Source organism: Planococcus citri, chromosome 1 (assembly GCF_950023065.1).
Source record: "Planococcus citri chromosome 1, ihPlaCitr1.1, whole genome shotgun sequence".
Lineage (NCBI taxonomy): Eukaryota > Metazoa > Arthropoda > Insecta > Hemiptera > Pseudococcidae > Planococcus > Planococcus citri.
Genome location: NC_088677.1, coordinates 16,702,660 through 16,718,791, shown reverse-complemented (window position 1 = coordinate 16,718,791; position 16,132 = coordinate 16,702,660). Strand labels below are relative to the sequence as shown.

General features: G+C 33.0%; 1 protein-coding gene across 6 annotated transcripts in view; it reads right to left on the bottom strand.

Annotated features, from left to right (window-relative positions):
* Positions 1-3,092: 3,092 nt before the first annotated feature.
* spoon (spoonbill) overlaps positions 3,093-16,132 on the bottom strand; it is a 171,854-nt gene continuing 158,814 nt past the window's right edge. For all 6 annotated transcript variants that reach the window (XM_065369393.1, XM_065369385.1, XM_065369409.1 and 3 more), the window contains 8 exons: positions 14,289-15,298; positions 13,808-13,961; positions 13,254-13,509; positions 10,241-10,377; positions 9,966-10,143; positions 9,648-9,857; positions 8,989-9,122; positions 3,093-5,959 (listed from right to left, as the gene is read on the bottom strand). In XM_065369393.1, coding sequence (XP_065225465.1) covers positions 5,858-5,959; positions 8,989-9,122; positions 9,648-9,857; positions 9,966-10,143; positions 10,241-10,377; positions 13,254-13,509; positions 13,808-13,961; positions 14,289-15,298 — 2,181 coding nt within the window. In that variant the 3' untranslated portion in view covers positions 3,093-5,857. The remainder of the gene's footprint in view (positions 5,960-8,988; positions 9,123-9,647; positions 9,858-9,965; positions 10,144-10,240; positions 10,378-13,253; positions 13,510-13,807; positions 13,962-14,288; positions 15,299-16,132) is intronic.

Sequence of the window (16,132 nt, the reverse complement as noted above, 5' to 3'; positions counted from 1 at the left end):
GTAACTATTCGCGCAACTGTCTGTGATTTTTTAATTAATATTTAATGTATTATCGACGAACCTACGGTGCTATCATCATCGCAATACGTCGAATAGTATTTTATTAATAGCCCTTCTTTTCCCATTCCCGTTTTTGTTTTTGTAGTAGGTAGTTTTATTTAAAGGGTGGTTTGGTTTAAACGTTTATATACGTATTATGTAATATGTTCTGCTTTTTTTTTCCTTTCTCGAACGAAGAGACCTCAAAAAGGCTTGCGTTTTTCAAAAAGCCTTAACTATGTGTGTGTAGCCAAATAATGTGATAAGTTCATCTACTTACGTTAGTTACCTGAAGCTACCCCCCTCCTCCTCCATCCGAAACATATCCCAACTAATTGATATCTTAGTCTATTGTTTTTTGTTTGTCGCCATTGTGGAGTCGCATTTTACGATTATGTAGTGTTATTTTGTAATAATAATTATTAATTCGTCTCGTCATCTCTTGTCTTCCTATGTTTTGTTTTCAGTACGAATTTCTAAATGATAGATGAGAAATTCGTGTACCATTTTTTGATTCCCGGATGTATAATTTTTGACCGAGCTTATTTATTTTATTTTTAATAATAAATGATAATAATTTGTTAAAGTATTGTTTAATATTGTAAAATTACATCATCGTGTATTTTGTACGTGGTTGTTTCATTTTTGCGAGTTTAATTAAAAATCACTCTCTAGATGAATTAATATGTCTTTTAAATGAAAAAAAGTGAAATTTTACCTGTGTCGAAGAAGTTGCCTACTCACAAGGCATAAAAATTACACCAAACACGGCGTTTTTCAAGTTGAACGCAAAAGGCGTACCAAACTGTATCATTTCACTTCTCGCAGATATAGTCTTGAGCGGTTCAGTGTAGTATATATACGAACACCTCACCACGGGCTAGTGGTGCAAAGTTATCGATGTGAGCTTATATCGATATTTTCGATATATCGAAGATTTCACATCGATTATATCGATGTACATCGAAATTCAAAAGTGACGTTTTTTTAGAGAGAAAATCTGGGAAAATTGGCAATGTTTTACAGACAAAACGACGTAAATCGTAAAATACCAGCAAAACTGCATTTTTCTTGCTGTTTTCATGAGTCACGTACAATTTTTCATCAAAGCATTCTGATTTTTATAAAATTAAGTTCAAATTGCAGTTCAAAAAACTGGTTTTTCAACGAATTTTTGCAATTTTGATGTACATCGATGATCGGAATGTTACATCGATGCACATCGATATCTTCTTAAATCGATGTACATCGATGTATATCGATAACTTTGCACCACTACCACGGGCACATCAGTAGACACCCGGCGTCCTGCCCCCCCCCCCATAATATATAAGTTCTTTATTATTATTAAGAAAGGTGAAAGGAGTACTGAAATCCCTTGTTGTGCCGGCGTGTCTATTGATGTGTCTTTTTACCATTTTATATGAAAATTTTACGAGAAGTTATCAGTTGTATGTTTTCCGAAAGCCCGTGATAAAGAAATTCAGAAAAGAATACAAGAAGGTACAGTCGCGCGCTAAAAATAATTACCGCCCGTGTGTCTACTGATATGTCTTTTTACCATTTTATAATGTACCTAATGATCAAAAACGTGATGTGAATTTTTTGAAACCAGTTCATTAATTTGCAACCAGTTGACAAAAAATACACAAAACTTGTAGATAGAGAAAAAAGCTTGAAACAAAAGTTGTAGAGCGTGAAAAATTACACAATTCTTTCTAGTTTCTAATCACATTTTGAAACCAGTTCATTGGTTCGTATTTAGCAACCAGTTTTTGACAGTCACCTAAAAATTGAAGATAGAGAAAAAGCTTGAAACAAAAGTTGTATAGCGTGAAAAATTGAATCACTTTCGCTGATCGAATTTTGAAACTGGTTCATTAATTTTCAACCAGTTATCAAAAATTACCTAAAAATTGGAGATCGAGAAAAAAGATTGATAGAAAAGTTGTAGGGCGTGAAAAATTACACAATTCTGTTCAATCACATTTTGAAACCGGCTCATTGGTTCTCATTTAGCAACCAGTTTTTGACAATCACCTAAAAATTGAAGATAGAGAAAAAAACTTGTAGAGTGTAAAAAATTCAACTTTTTTCGGTAATCAGATTTTGAAACCGGTTAATTAATTCGCAGCAAACCATCAAAAGTTACCTGGTTGCTAATTAATAAGCCATTTTCAAAATCCTATCGGCAAAAATGGTTCAATTTTTCACTTTCTAATTTTTTTTCAAGCTTTTTTCTCTACCTTCAATTTTTAGGTGATTGTCAAAAACTGGTTGCTAAATGCGAACCAATGAACCGGTTTCAAAATGTGATTAGACAGAATTTGTGTAATTTTTCACGCTCTACAACTTTCGTTTTAAGTTTTTTTCTTGATCTTCAATTTTTAGGCAATTTTTGATAACTGGTTGCAAATTAATGAACCGGTTTCAAAATCCGATCAGCGAAAATGGTTCAATTTTTCACGCTTTACGAATTTCTTTTCAAGTTTTTTCCTCTATCTCCAATTCTTAGGTGATTGTCAAAAACTGGTTGCTGAATGAAAACCAATGAACCGGTTTCAAAATGTGATTAGACAGAATTGTGTAATTTTTCACGCTCTACAACTTTTGTTTCCAGCTTTTTTCTCTATCTGCAATTTTTGGGTATTTTTTGCCAACTGGTTGCAAATTGATGAACCGGTTTCAAAAAATTTATATCACGTTTTTGTCGCCTTGGTAAGTAAAATACATTGCGTCAATAAAAACCGGTTTCAATTTTTTTGACTAAACCAGTTTTTCAATTTGTGGACACCCTGTGCAGCCAACTAGCGCTACTTTTGTATCATACTGTACATATATTCAGAGAAATGAGACAGCTAAAATGCGTTAAAAAATTGATATTACACGCTTAGACATGGATGAGTAATAATTTTTGGATGCTTCGAAACATCAATTAAAATTCTCCAAAGTTGAAAGTTGAACTTATGAATCAACTTCAGCTCAACTTCGTTATCTTTAAATGTTTCAACATCTTTCGCTACACTCGCATTAAACCCGAATAAATAAATAAATAAAATTTATATCGCTTTATTTTTAATAAACCATAAAATGAATTATCAACTATCAACTGCTTAAATAATAAACTATTTTCATGAGAGATACAAACTTAACAAGTCACGCTATGACAAAATTAAGGAATAACAAAAAAAAATATTACATTTTAAATAATCATAATAAATATATATATTAAAGTAATATGTAGTAGCTTTTAAACAAATTATTATTTTTATTTTATTTTATTTTTTTTCAAATCAAACATTTTTTTTTTCGACGCTTAAATAAATTATTATCGAAGAAGAAAAGAAGAAATCATAAATTCCCATATGTATCGTATTTTAAATCCTTTATACGTATGTATGTATACTCGAAGCTAGTAACACTACTTTAAATACTCGGTTTATTTTTCACCTTAATAATGTGTTTTTTTGTTGAATTCGAAAGATAATAATTTCCAAAACAAAACTACATCGAAACAAAAAAAATTACGTCAACACGTAATATGTAAAATCGAGTTACTCGACTCACACTAGATGATTCATGATCGACATTCTTCGTAATAAAAAAAAAATCACTCCTCACAACTCACACAACTCCTCCTTCCACATCGAGAAAAAAAATGGCACAATCGATCGATCACTCATCATCACCTCACGACGACGTAACTCGATCCTTAATTTATAATAATCAAAAACACCGATTTAAAAAAAAATACAGAAGCGCCAATACAAAAAAAAAAAAGAAAATATACAAATCATCGAAGCGAATAAAAAATTAAAAAAATTGTTAGTTTTCAAAAAAAAAAAAAAAAAATTGGAGAAAAAACAAACTCATACGTACGGAAACACTTCACTTCATTAGAGTAATCAAAATCAAAACGAATAATAAAAAAAAATCAACGCCAACCCCCTTATTAAATGCGTAAAAATTTTTATCGAGTCATTTAAACGAGAAGAAAAAAAACACACGTTAAATAGCTAAGCTACAGCCATGATATAGTAACGACGTCATTACCGTACCATCGAGTCAACATATTCGCGTCTAAATGCAAAATGCAGCCGGTAAAAAAATGAAAAAAATTTCCAAAACATCCCGAAGGGGGGGTATGATATGTGTACAGTTTCAAACCCCTACCACGTCATCACTACCTAATACTTCAACACTACTCAAGCAGAGAAAAACGAAACCGAAAGGAGGAAATAAAAACGAAGAAAAATTAAAACGATCAGTTGAAAACTACAAAACGAAGAAGAAGAAAAAAATCAGTCTTAATTTTCCAACAGTCTCGTCCTGTACCACAATTGATATTTTTTTTTTGTCTTTCGACGACATCATCACGTTATTAAATAACTCGAATATCGTTATTCGTTAATTTAAAAACCCAACGAAGTATTCTACTCCACGATTTACAAACGTGTTATTCGTTTTTAAACGATTAATAAAAACACCTCGCGAAGAAAATGGACGAACGAAAGTTACCATGGTAATTAAATTGACGTAATTATTAAAAAAAACACAACACACACATACACGCAAAACGTTCGCAAATCCAAAATAATCATTTTTCAAAATTCGATAATTATATAAAAAAAAACGAATAGTGCATCGGCATTAAGTAATTGATATTAAACCCCCTTCTGGACTCTCGCTCGAGATAAAAATAGCTATTAAAAAATTCATACAGACAACTCCGGGTTCAGGTTCATGATTACAAAATTAACCGGTAAAATAAAATAATAACATTAAAGCGTATTAACAGAAGACAAAAAAAAAGAGAAAATGTATAAACGTATACGCAAAAAGAAAAAAAAACACAGCTAAAAATATATATAAATTAAACATAATAAACGACGATTTCTTTCACATTATAAAATCGTCTTTAAAAAATATAGAAAAAAAAAACTCGAAAAAAGAGAAAAAAATGCGAACAAAATAATATGTAATGTAGTTATAATAATTTAAAATTTCGTATTATTTTTCCCCATATTAAATTTGATGCGCGATATAAATTACACTACATTTTACATAAAAATAGAATCATTAAACACACACAGAGAGAGGGTAAAATTTTCACAACAATACGCGCGTATTTTAAATATTTATTTTTTCAAAACGAAGAAGCGAAAATTCTCGAGATTAATTTAGGCCGCAATTAAACACGTACGGTTTCGTTAGTTGGTAATATTTCTTTGGGATTCGTGTCTAAAAAATGTATATTTTTCTCGATGATTTATTAAATTTGTATCTTTTTTTGTTTTTTAAATAAAAATAAATAAATAAATACTCGTACGACGAAGTATCCGCAAAATATAACTTATACGATACATAAAAACCGATATTGAGTCGCCAACTTGCTCTAATATGTAGGTAGGTAGTAAAGTAAAATTCTTAATACAACAAAATACAATACATAAGGTAATAATTGAACCGAACAAGCGAAAATGCCAAAAAAATTACAATACGCGTTATTTTTCAATTCTTTTTTGTAAAAATCAGCTTTCGAACGCAGATATATAAATGTATCATTATACAGTAGTAGTTATCTCTTACATAAAGTTTAATAATGTAGGTATTTGATTTGAAAAATGAGGAAAGAAAAAATTAGGTATAATTCGGGAGAAAAAAGAAGCATCGATAAAAGGGAAAAAAAGTTTTTAAAATGAAGAATAACGACGTAATACACGCTAATATGGTTACATATAATATAATAGAAAATTGTTTTCAAAAATATGAAATTTTTTTGGGTTCTTTATTTTATGCCTTTTTTTTCCATCATTATTCAAGGATACACATAATATTCGTCCGATTGGGCGCCACCTTCGTTCGGTAAAGTGGGAAATGCGAATCCTCTGGCCACTAATTCTTGGTTGATAAGTATCACCTGGAGAAATGGAAAATATTAAGAAATTAATATTAGGTATGTAATCAAATTAATTATGCTAAAAATTATTTTACTCTTAATTTATACAAGAAACAGAAGAAATATAACAAAAAGAAAAACGACCAAAAAATGAAATAAAAAGATGGAGAATATATCATTTTTCAATTGAAAAAAAAAAAAAAAAAAAAAAAAAAACAAGAAGACTGCCGAAAAAAAGAAAACGAACCTATTAACCAAAAAATAGATTTTTCAAGATGGAAAAAAATCATGATGATTTTTTTAAAAAATAATGAAAATGAAGTTGAGTAATATTTTGATAATTTAATGAAAGAATGAATTATTTTAACAATTTTCATCGTGCCAAATGCTGTTTTTTTTTTCAATTTTTTGAAACACATCATTCTATGTACCTATTTTTAAAAAAGCTCAGCAATGAATCATCTCTCAAGAATGAACGAGCTAGATTTTTCCAGAATTTTCTGATCAATCAATATTAACATAAAAGCTGATAACCTCCACCCCACCCCCCCTCACAAATAATCAAGTCAGCATTCTGAAATCTTTATTGAAGTTTTCTCGTTTTTTTTTTTTTTTTTCAAAACAGCGATGAGGACGACAATTAAGTTCAATTATTTTTTTTTTTTTCATCACACATTTTTTCATCATCGCTTATTGAATTTTTGAAAATTAATTCTGAAAGTTGACCAGAAAATAACAATTTTAATGGAAACTAGGATATTACAAATAAAAAACTTAATCCAAGACTTCAACGATTTTTCTATCAAATTTTGCAGTCTTGTAGCCATTTTTACAATACTTTCCAAAAATAAACGCGTTGAAAAAATTAATTCCAATTTCAAACGACTTCAGAATTATTTTTCAAGGATTTTCACACCAATTGAGTATTTCTCAACAATTCTCAATATTCTTCAAATTAGTCGAGTTGAAAATCATTTTTTAAAATGGTCGAATATACATTTCGAAAACACTTTCTTGAAGGATTCTACTTCGAATAGGGCTCGTATTGAATTCCCCCCCCCCAAAAAAAACAACTTTTGTAATCAAAAAAGTTTGAAAAAGTGATTAAATAGCAAAGAAAACGCGAGCAAAATTTTTTAATTCTGAAAAAAAAAACACCAAAAAAATGATCTGATTTTCAATTACAAAAAGTTGTAGTATTTTTAAATAAGCCAATTTCTGGAAAAATAAATGACTCACAATTTTGACAAAAGTAACAGTTTTCTGGCAATTTTAGAGAAAGAAAAAACTAAAGCGAGACTTCTGGACAATTTTTGCAAAAAAATTACGTTATAACTTTGGATTTTTTTTTGAAAAAAAAATAATGGTAATAAAAATAAAAAACAACAGTTAAGTATTAATTTTAGGAATTTTTTTCAAAAAGCAAGATGTTTTAACTTGGCAATAAAAAATTTTAGGCAAAGAAGCGACTTTTTAATTTGCAAAACAGTTAAAACTTATAAAAATGGAAATTTTTTGAAAATTTTCGTGAAAAAATCATACTTTTTCGCAATTTTTGTTGAAAATGAGAAATTTTTTCCGCTCAATTTTCCGTCTAAAAAGTGAGTCCTTCTGGATAATTTTTAGGACAAAAATGAACAATATTTTTCAGAACTTTTTGCAAAAAAGTGACCATTTCTTTCAGCAGAAAAAAGATTAAATTTTTCAACATTTTCAAAAAAAAAGTAACTTTAGCCCTGTTTTATTTATTTTTTTTATTCAAGATGAAAAGCATTTATAAAAATGATTAAATAAATTAATTAGAGAACATTTTCTAAAAGGATTTCATTTCTAACAGGGCTCGTAAATTATTGAATTTTTTCCAAAACAATCAAGTTTAGTACTAAAAAAAACTTGAAAAATTAATCAAAAGTGAAGAAATCGCGAGCAACATTTTCTATTGCTGGAAAAAATTACCAAAAAAAATTTCTATGTAATTAGGAAAAGTCGAACTACATACCCCATGTATTTTGAAATCAGCCAATTTGTGAAAAAATTAAACGAGACTCACAATTTCAACAAAAGGAATGGTTTTCTGGTAATTTTTGACAAAAAAGCAAAACTTCTGCACAATTTTTGCAAAAAAAGTACCACCTTAGAACTTAGGAATTTTTTGCGAAAAAAAAAAAACAAAAACAAAAAACGACAAAGGCAGAAAAGTGATAATTGACAATTTTAGACAAACACCTAAGGCAAGACTTTGCATAATTTAAAAAAAAAAAAGTAAAAAGTAAAAATGACCAGTTCTTAAAAATTTTTAGCAAGTTGGAAAATTACATTTAAAATTTTTTTTTTTTTTCGAAAAGCAAGATTCTTTTACTTTCTGTATGCAACTAAGCAAAACTTTTCAATTTGCTAAAAAGTTGAAACTTTTGCAAATTTTTTGAGAATTTTCGACAAAAATTATACTTTTTTGCGACTTTTGTTGAAAATTGTAGACTTTTTCTGGTCAAGAATTGAATTTACAAATTAAAAAAAAAAAGTAACTTTATCAAACCGAGTAATCAAAAATTACTTTAAAAGATTTTAGCCCTGTTCAATTTATTTTTTAAAATTCTCAAATAAAAAGTTGAAAAAATTATACTATGAAAAAAATCAGTTCAAATTTTTCGATCTTGGAACCATTTTTAGAGATTTTCAAGCTCTTTCATCAATTTCAACAATATTTTCACTCCGTTTTTCAATGTTTTTCAAACAACTACAGATTCGGAAACGGAAACTATGAAAATTTGTAACATTGGAACTAACTTTTTTTTGTAAGATTTACGTCTTGTTATCGTTCGCAAAGTATTAACAAGCATTTTTCGGAGTTGACGAAAAAACGGTTCAAAAAAAAAAATCAAGATACTTATCCAGTGTTTTAGAGAGATAATTTTCCTAGTCTTTTATTGATTTTCCAGAAATTTTTATTCATTTTTCAAGTCAGAAGTCGAAATGGACAGATTTGGCAAACATAATAATTGAAAACAGTAAAATAATTCCATCCATCGTCGTCAAAAAGGTTTTCTTACCTGTGTTCCGTGCACAGCGTATAGCAATATGTAGGGAATTCCTTCGGGAGAGTAGTCGTAAACTTGAGCTTGCAAAATTTGACCGTACGTCAATCCTTGTACAACTAATTTTGCGTCTTCACACCACGTGCCATCTGTTTGAAAAAAAAAAGAAAAAAATAAGTAACACATTACGAAGTTAATTTTATAGGCATTAAATAGTGACACCTAATGAGACAGGGGACCTAAGCGTCCTTCGACAATGTATTAATCACAGAGAAAATTAAATTTATAACCCCTATATCTTTAAAAATACCTATTCAACGTGCGAGATTGATTGAGCTATGATTTTACATATTTGGGGTACGCTGGAAGTAGATTATTCAAATTATTTTTTTTTCTTTCTCCAAGCAAGGTAATCCCCGAAATTTCTCATGGAGACGCTCAGGTATCTTTTCTCATCGGACACAATCATCAGGGAACATGGTAACGAATTTCCATTATTACTGAATGAAAATAGAAAATACATACGATGACGTAATAACACAAAATCTAAGAAAAAAAAAGAAATCGATTTTTGGACGCTCAGGTCTCCGGTCTGATCTGGTGTCACATTTCTATTATATGTACTATGTACGAATACAAAAAAAAAAAAAAAAAAAAAAAAAACGTTTTCTTACTTATCGGCGACACATTAGCTAAAATGCATTCGACCGCTTGGAAAGGCAACGTTAGGAAATCAGCTCTGACTGCTCTTAAACACGACGTATTCAGAGTTAAATAACCACCGTAGTCTAAGAATCGAACTTCGCACGAATCTGTGCTCTCGCTGACTGAGACGATTTGCGCTCTGTACCAACCGTCCATCGCCGGAGCGGCTACGATATTATCTGTAAAAATAATTCGCGATATTCGTAATTAATAACGAAAACAATTCGTCGATATTTCTTTATGTACGAGTACGTAAAATAGGTACTGGAAATTATTTCAATGTTTACCTTTAGCTGGTTTCGAAACTACCGGAGCTTCGGGACTACTATAAACTTGATTCATACTTATATTTAACAAAGTCAACGATTGGTAAGACGGATGCATTGGCTGCTGAAGGAACAAATGACCAGCTGTGACGACGCTGCTTATCACAACATCGTTGTTAACGCCTTCAACCAGATCTAACTGTAAATTGCAAAAAAGAAAAACACCGATCGATTAATTATGAGGAAAATTCGCAAATACCTGAATAATTATAAAGATGAGATGCACAATTTCTTACTTGAAACAGTTCGGGTCGAAGTGGACACGCTATTGGTAAAGACATAGGAAATTCTTCTAGAGTAACATCCGGATATGTCTCTTCGGGGAATCTATTTCTAATCAACTCCAACGCTTTGTTTATTTCTTGTTGCGTTCCTGCGAGCATCGAATAACAAACACACATTACACGAGCGTTAGTTGGTTCGAATACGAGTAATTTAAATTCGAATGACGAGACGAGACGAGACCAGACAATACAGGTACATTCGTACAATTAAGTACTACCTCGTGTTCAATCAATTACGATACCGTACGCGAGATGCAATACTGATTAGCCCTACATTAGGATCAACGATCGTCCTTTTTCGATAATACATAATTGACAACACTGGTCGAAATGTTCGAATTTTCATAATTACTGACTCGAGAACGATTCCAAATTTTCGATCATTGAACGATTCGAATGATTGCGAACGAATTACATGAAATGAACTTTGAACTATTTCATTCTAGGTTCAGACTGATTTGGATTAATAGATATTCGGTCATTCCTGATTCGAAATCGATGTTTGAAATGAATCTGTTGCCTTCGTTCGAAAAAACGAACAAAAATATTTTCGATGATTCGGCGTGATGAACGATTGGGCAATCGAATTTCTCTGTTCTCTTTGCAAACGACCATGTTGTGGATTATTAAATCATTCATTATTCGTACAATGAATTATTCGAAGTGAAACAATCGTTCATTAATGAACCAGACCAGAAAGAATGCCTTAAAAAGGGTGTCTGCTAAAAATGGGTGATCTGATTTTCTGAATCGGGAGGGAAAAGATGAAGGATAATTAGAATGATTCAGTTCGAAACTAAATCATCGTTCGTGATTGAAAAATTGATTTCAATTACTGAAAATTCTCTCTTTGTTATAAATTTTCGACCAAAACTTCAGCCCAGATCATCCAATACTCGATGAGAGAATCGTCAAGGGAAAATTGGGAGGTAGTTCGCGAACGATTCGTTCGAAAACCTGTCTTTTTTCACGAAAAATATTCTTCACTCGAAAAATTGACCAAGAAACGACCCATAAACAAAATATATTTCAACGTTCGCGAATGATTCGATGTGAACAAAGATTCAAAATTTTGCAGTTCGCGAACGATTCGTCCAAAAAAACCGTCACATTGACGCGAAAAGTTTTCCGTTTCCCAAAAAATGGAAGGCAGAAATGATCCATAAATGAAAGATCGATTCTATCGTTCGCGAACGACGATTCAAATTTTGGTCGTTCGCGAACGATTTGTTGAATCGAAACGCGACCGTGTTCGCCAGAAACGAGGCTGGAAACGATCCGAGAACGAAACTATCATTTAGAATTAGAACCAAGAGTAGTTCGCGAACGATTCTTTCAAATGATCGCCACTTCTGATTTCTTTCTACGTGAAAAGTTCTTCACCCAAAAAACCTTGACCACAAAACGACCAACGAACAACATATCATTATTTTATCGTTCGTGAACGATTCGTTCAAACGAAACGCGACTATGTTGCTAGAAGCGAGGATTATAAAGTTCCGAGAACGAAATTATCATTTTCACGTTCTCTAACGATTCGCGAGAACCATGGTTGAAAACTAGATAGTTCGCGAACGATTCGTTCAAAACAATCGCCGTTTTTACGCGCAAACTTGCAAAGTTCTTTGATTGCCCAAAGAGAAAGAATCGATCATAAAACAATCTACGAGTCGAACAAAATATCATTTTTTTAATCGTTCGCGAACGATTCGTTCGTAGAAAACCTCACTCTAACGAGAGAATGCCCCTCCCCTCACCCAAAAAATATATTAATATCTGTAAACGATCATTGAACGAAATGTCATTTCTTCGTTCGCGAACGACGATTCGAAATTTAATCGTTCGCGAACGATCAAGAGCAAACAATCGTAATTTTTACGTAAAAGTTTTTCATCCAAAAAATTGACCTACGAGCATTGAAAAAGCAAAAAACATTTTATAGTTCGCGAACGATTCAAATGAACGATGGTTCGAAATTCGGTAGTTCGCGAACGATTCGTTCGTAGAAAACCTCACTCTAACGAGAGAATGCCCCTCCCCTCCCCCAAAAAATATATTCATCTCTGCAAACGATCATTGAACGAAATGTCATTTCATCGTTCGCGAACGACGATTCGAAATTTGATCGTTTGCGAACGATCAAGAGCAAACAATCGCAATTTTTTACCTAAAAAGTTCTTTATCCAAGAAATTGACCTACGAGCATTGAAAAAACAAAAAAAAACATTTCATAGTTCGCGAACGATTCGAACGAACGATGTTCAAAATTTGGTAGTTCGCGAACGATTCGTTCAAAACACCACCACTCTTACGAGATACGATCCTTTATCCAAAAAAATCATGAATAAATGACCCAGTGACCCACTAACGAATCATCATTTCATTTCATCGTTTACGAACGATTCATTCAAAAAAATGAAAAATCGACTCTTCTACGAGAAGGGTTTATGAACAAAATATCACTTCAATTTCAAAATTTCATCGTTCGGGAACGACTAGTTCGAAAAATGAAGCTCGATGTTCAACCTTCACTGATATGAAAAAATGAATCGTTCGCGAACGATTCGTGTGAAAGCTAAAAATACACTCGCAGAGATTCGATCATTTCGAAATCGAAACAATTCACCCGACAAGAATCACATTTCATCAATTAGCATCACAACTCACCACACTATCACGTGACAACATCGTTCGCGAACGATTCGTTCAAAAATTCAATTCAATCGTTCGCGAATCGCACGTATCGAGACAAAATTCATCTCAGAAATCAAAAGTCACCGTCAAAACGCCAAACAACCATCAAAATAAGCGACCTGCCGATCAGCGATCGCAGAATTCAAACCAGTGTTGCCAATTACACAGACAGAATTTCCCAAACGAAATTCGGATCACAATTTCGAATACATATTTTTGAATTATTTTCTATTTTGGCGACGTAGATCGTAGAATATTGACTACTGCTCACCTTCCAACGCGCATATCTTCTTTTTAAACGAAGTCGGATGTTTTTTGATATATATTCTGGTATTTGAATCGCTTTTGATGGTATTAATAAATTGACCGTGTCTGCCGATCAGTTTGCCGACGTGTTCTTGCGGTATGACGAACTGGAACAGCAGAACCATATTTTGGTCTCCAGATATGGAACTACCGCCGGCGGGCGTTTGAGGTGACGGCGACATTGCTCCTTCGCTGCATCCTTTGCCGCTATCACTTGAACCCTGTTTGAAAAAAAACCAAACATTATTTAAGATACTAATAAAAAATTGAAATTGAAAAAAATCTAAAGCTAATTACAATTTTATCACACCTAACAGGATAAAAAATTGATAAAATATAAGCACTTTTGAAATGACTTCAACCCTCATATCATCTGTTTAAATACCCCCAATTTCCCACATTTTTCAACTTTCGAAAGCCAAAATTATGACAATTTATAATTTTTTATTTCAAATTTCTCAAACATCGATTTTAAAAACATTTTCCCAAGAACTGACAACTTAACATTTTGAAACTCACCTCACTATGAGCATCTGAAAAATGAACTGACTGAGAATCTAAAATATTATCGACAGGACTATGGTTGGCAGAATCTCTCTCGTTATCACAGTCTTCTTGTTGGTGATTTTCAACAACTTTACGGTCACAGTCATCGGTTTTTTTAATACTACATCTGCGCAAAACGAACAAAAACAAAAAGAAACACCCGATTAAAAACGATAAATTAAATTAAAATCACATTTTTATTCCAATATCATCGTATAATTACACATAAGAGACGATTAAAACCGTAGTGAGCAGCGTAGGAATCAGTTTTTTCACTAGGGAGTTGTTTTTGGGGGCATCAAATGCCCAAGAATTGAACTCACGTCATTCTCAAACCGATGATTTCCACATTGGAAGAGAATCAGACCTGTCCCCCTATTTTGAGAACCAACTCGCAGCACTCCACGATTTCAAAGCGTCTCTTCGCGTCAGAATCACTTTCAGAACACCTTACCTTAAACTATCATCGTCATGAGAATTAATATATATCCTTTCATTCTCTGGTACTCGCGCTCTGCTGCTACTGTACGCGCATTTGGCATTGTTTTTATCCGCCGCGGCCGTCCTGTCCGCGCAGACATCGTAGTTTTTAATTGAATCACAGGTATTTCTCGCGTCGCCATCCGAGCCTTCGTCAGTCAGTGCTTTACACGTGGTATTCTCGTCGCTGTTGTTACCGTTGGTCAGCTTGGCTTTCTTCCTGGATTTCCTTTTTTTCGCCTTCGACGAATGAGGCGGCGACGTCGCGTTGGCGGTGGCCGTCGTCAACGACGTCGGAGCCGGTGATTTTGCGCCAGCACGAGATCCGGCGTTTGTTTTCTCATCGGCAGAAGACGCCGACGTCGCGTCTTTTGCGTTAAGGCTTTGTCTTTTAGTACTAGTAGTGGTAGATTTACGTTTGGGTGTGGTTTTATCGGCGCTGCCGCCTCCGCCGCTGATTCGCATGCTCTCCAATTTCTGCATCGCCACATCCAGGTCGTCGTTTACTGCCGCGGCTTTATCTTTATGATTATTTCGACTTTTATCACTGGCACCGCCGCTGACGCCGTTCTTCGAAGGACGCTGAACTCCGCAGCATAATTGGCCACCACTTTGCGTAGCCACCGAAGTCATCGTAGTCGCGCTTCGCACCTTCCATTCGCAGCCTTTATCGTCGGACGTGGCCGTTGCCACTTCGACGCCTTCTTCGGACGACGTTCCACCGTTGACCTGGGTGCTTTCGGCAGCGTTGTCCGTTTGTTGGATGATGGTGGGGTTGTTGCTGTTGCTGCTGCTGCCTGTCGAACCCAAATCGCATTTCGTGTGCTTTTGAATGGGTACTTCTTCGACGTCGGATTCGCTCAGCATGGCTGACCAGCTGAGGTGTTCTGGTGCCGATACAGCGACGTCGCTGCTATCGTCGTTGTCACCTTCTCGTTGTACGGATTCGGTAACGGTGTCGGTCTCTCCTTCTATATGAGAGGTCTGCAAGCAGAAAAACACGAGAGAAAATTTCATTAGTTAAACGCAAAAACAACAATAACAAAATTGAAAACATAAGAAACATTGTGCCAGAGGTTCAACTGGTCTTGACTTTTAGTTCAAATCTGACGTATTAGCGCATTTGATTTGGTTTTACGGCCAAGAGAGGCGTTCAAAGGTGCAAAAATGGTTGTTTTTTTTGAGGATTTTGAGTTTCTATGCTTTTGGACAAAACTAATGCAATGTTCGAAGTCTACGGGTATTTTAAAATGAATAAATTAATTTTACGTGATGCAAAAATGAACGCTGGTCATCTTTCCCAGCTCCAAAATAATGCCCAGTGAAACCATTAAATTTCTCAAAAAAATTTTCAACAAAGACCTTTCGTTTCCAGTCAGATCTCAAAAAAAAAAAGAAGTAAATTTACCAACCAAAAAAGATTGGAAAAATTCGTAGTGACTGAAATGTAACCAAAAAAACTCAATAAAGAAAAAAATGACCAAAAAACGGAGTCAGGTTTTTAATTTTAAAAAATTGAACTAATCTTGCAACTTTCCGGTAAAAAATTTACACCTTTAAGTAACTTTTGCAAAAAAGTAAGAATTTTGACAATTTTTTTCAAAAAAAAAAAAATCAAAAAAAAGCATTTTAGTGATTTTTTAATAAAAAATGTTTTTGAACAATTTTACATAAAAAGTGAGAATTTTTGAAGAAAAAGTAATTTTAGAAAATAGTTGGACTTTTCCTTAGCTAATAATTAGGTCAAAAAATGATACCCATTTTTTTCGCAATTTCTGCCAAAAAAAAGAGCGAGAGTTCATTTTGGGAAAAACAGTC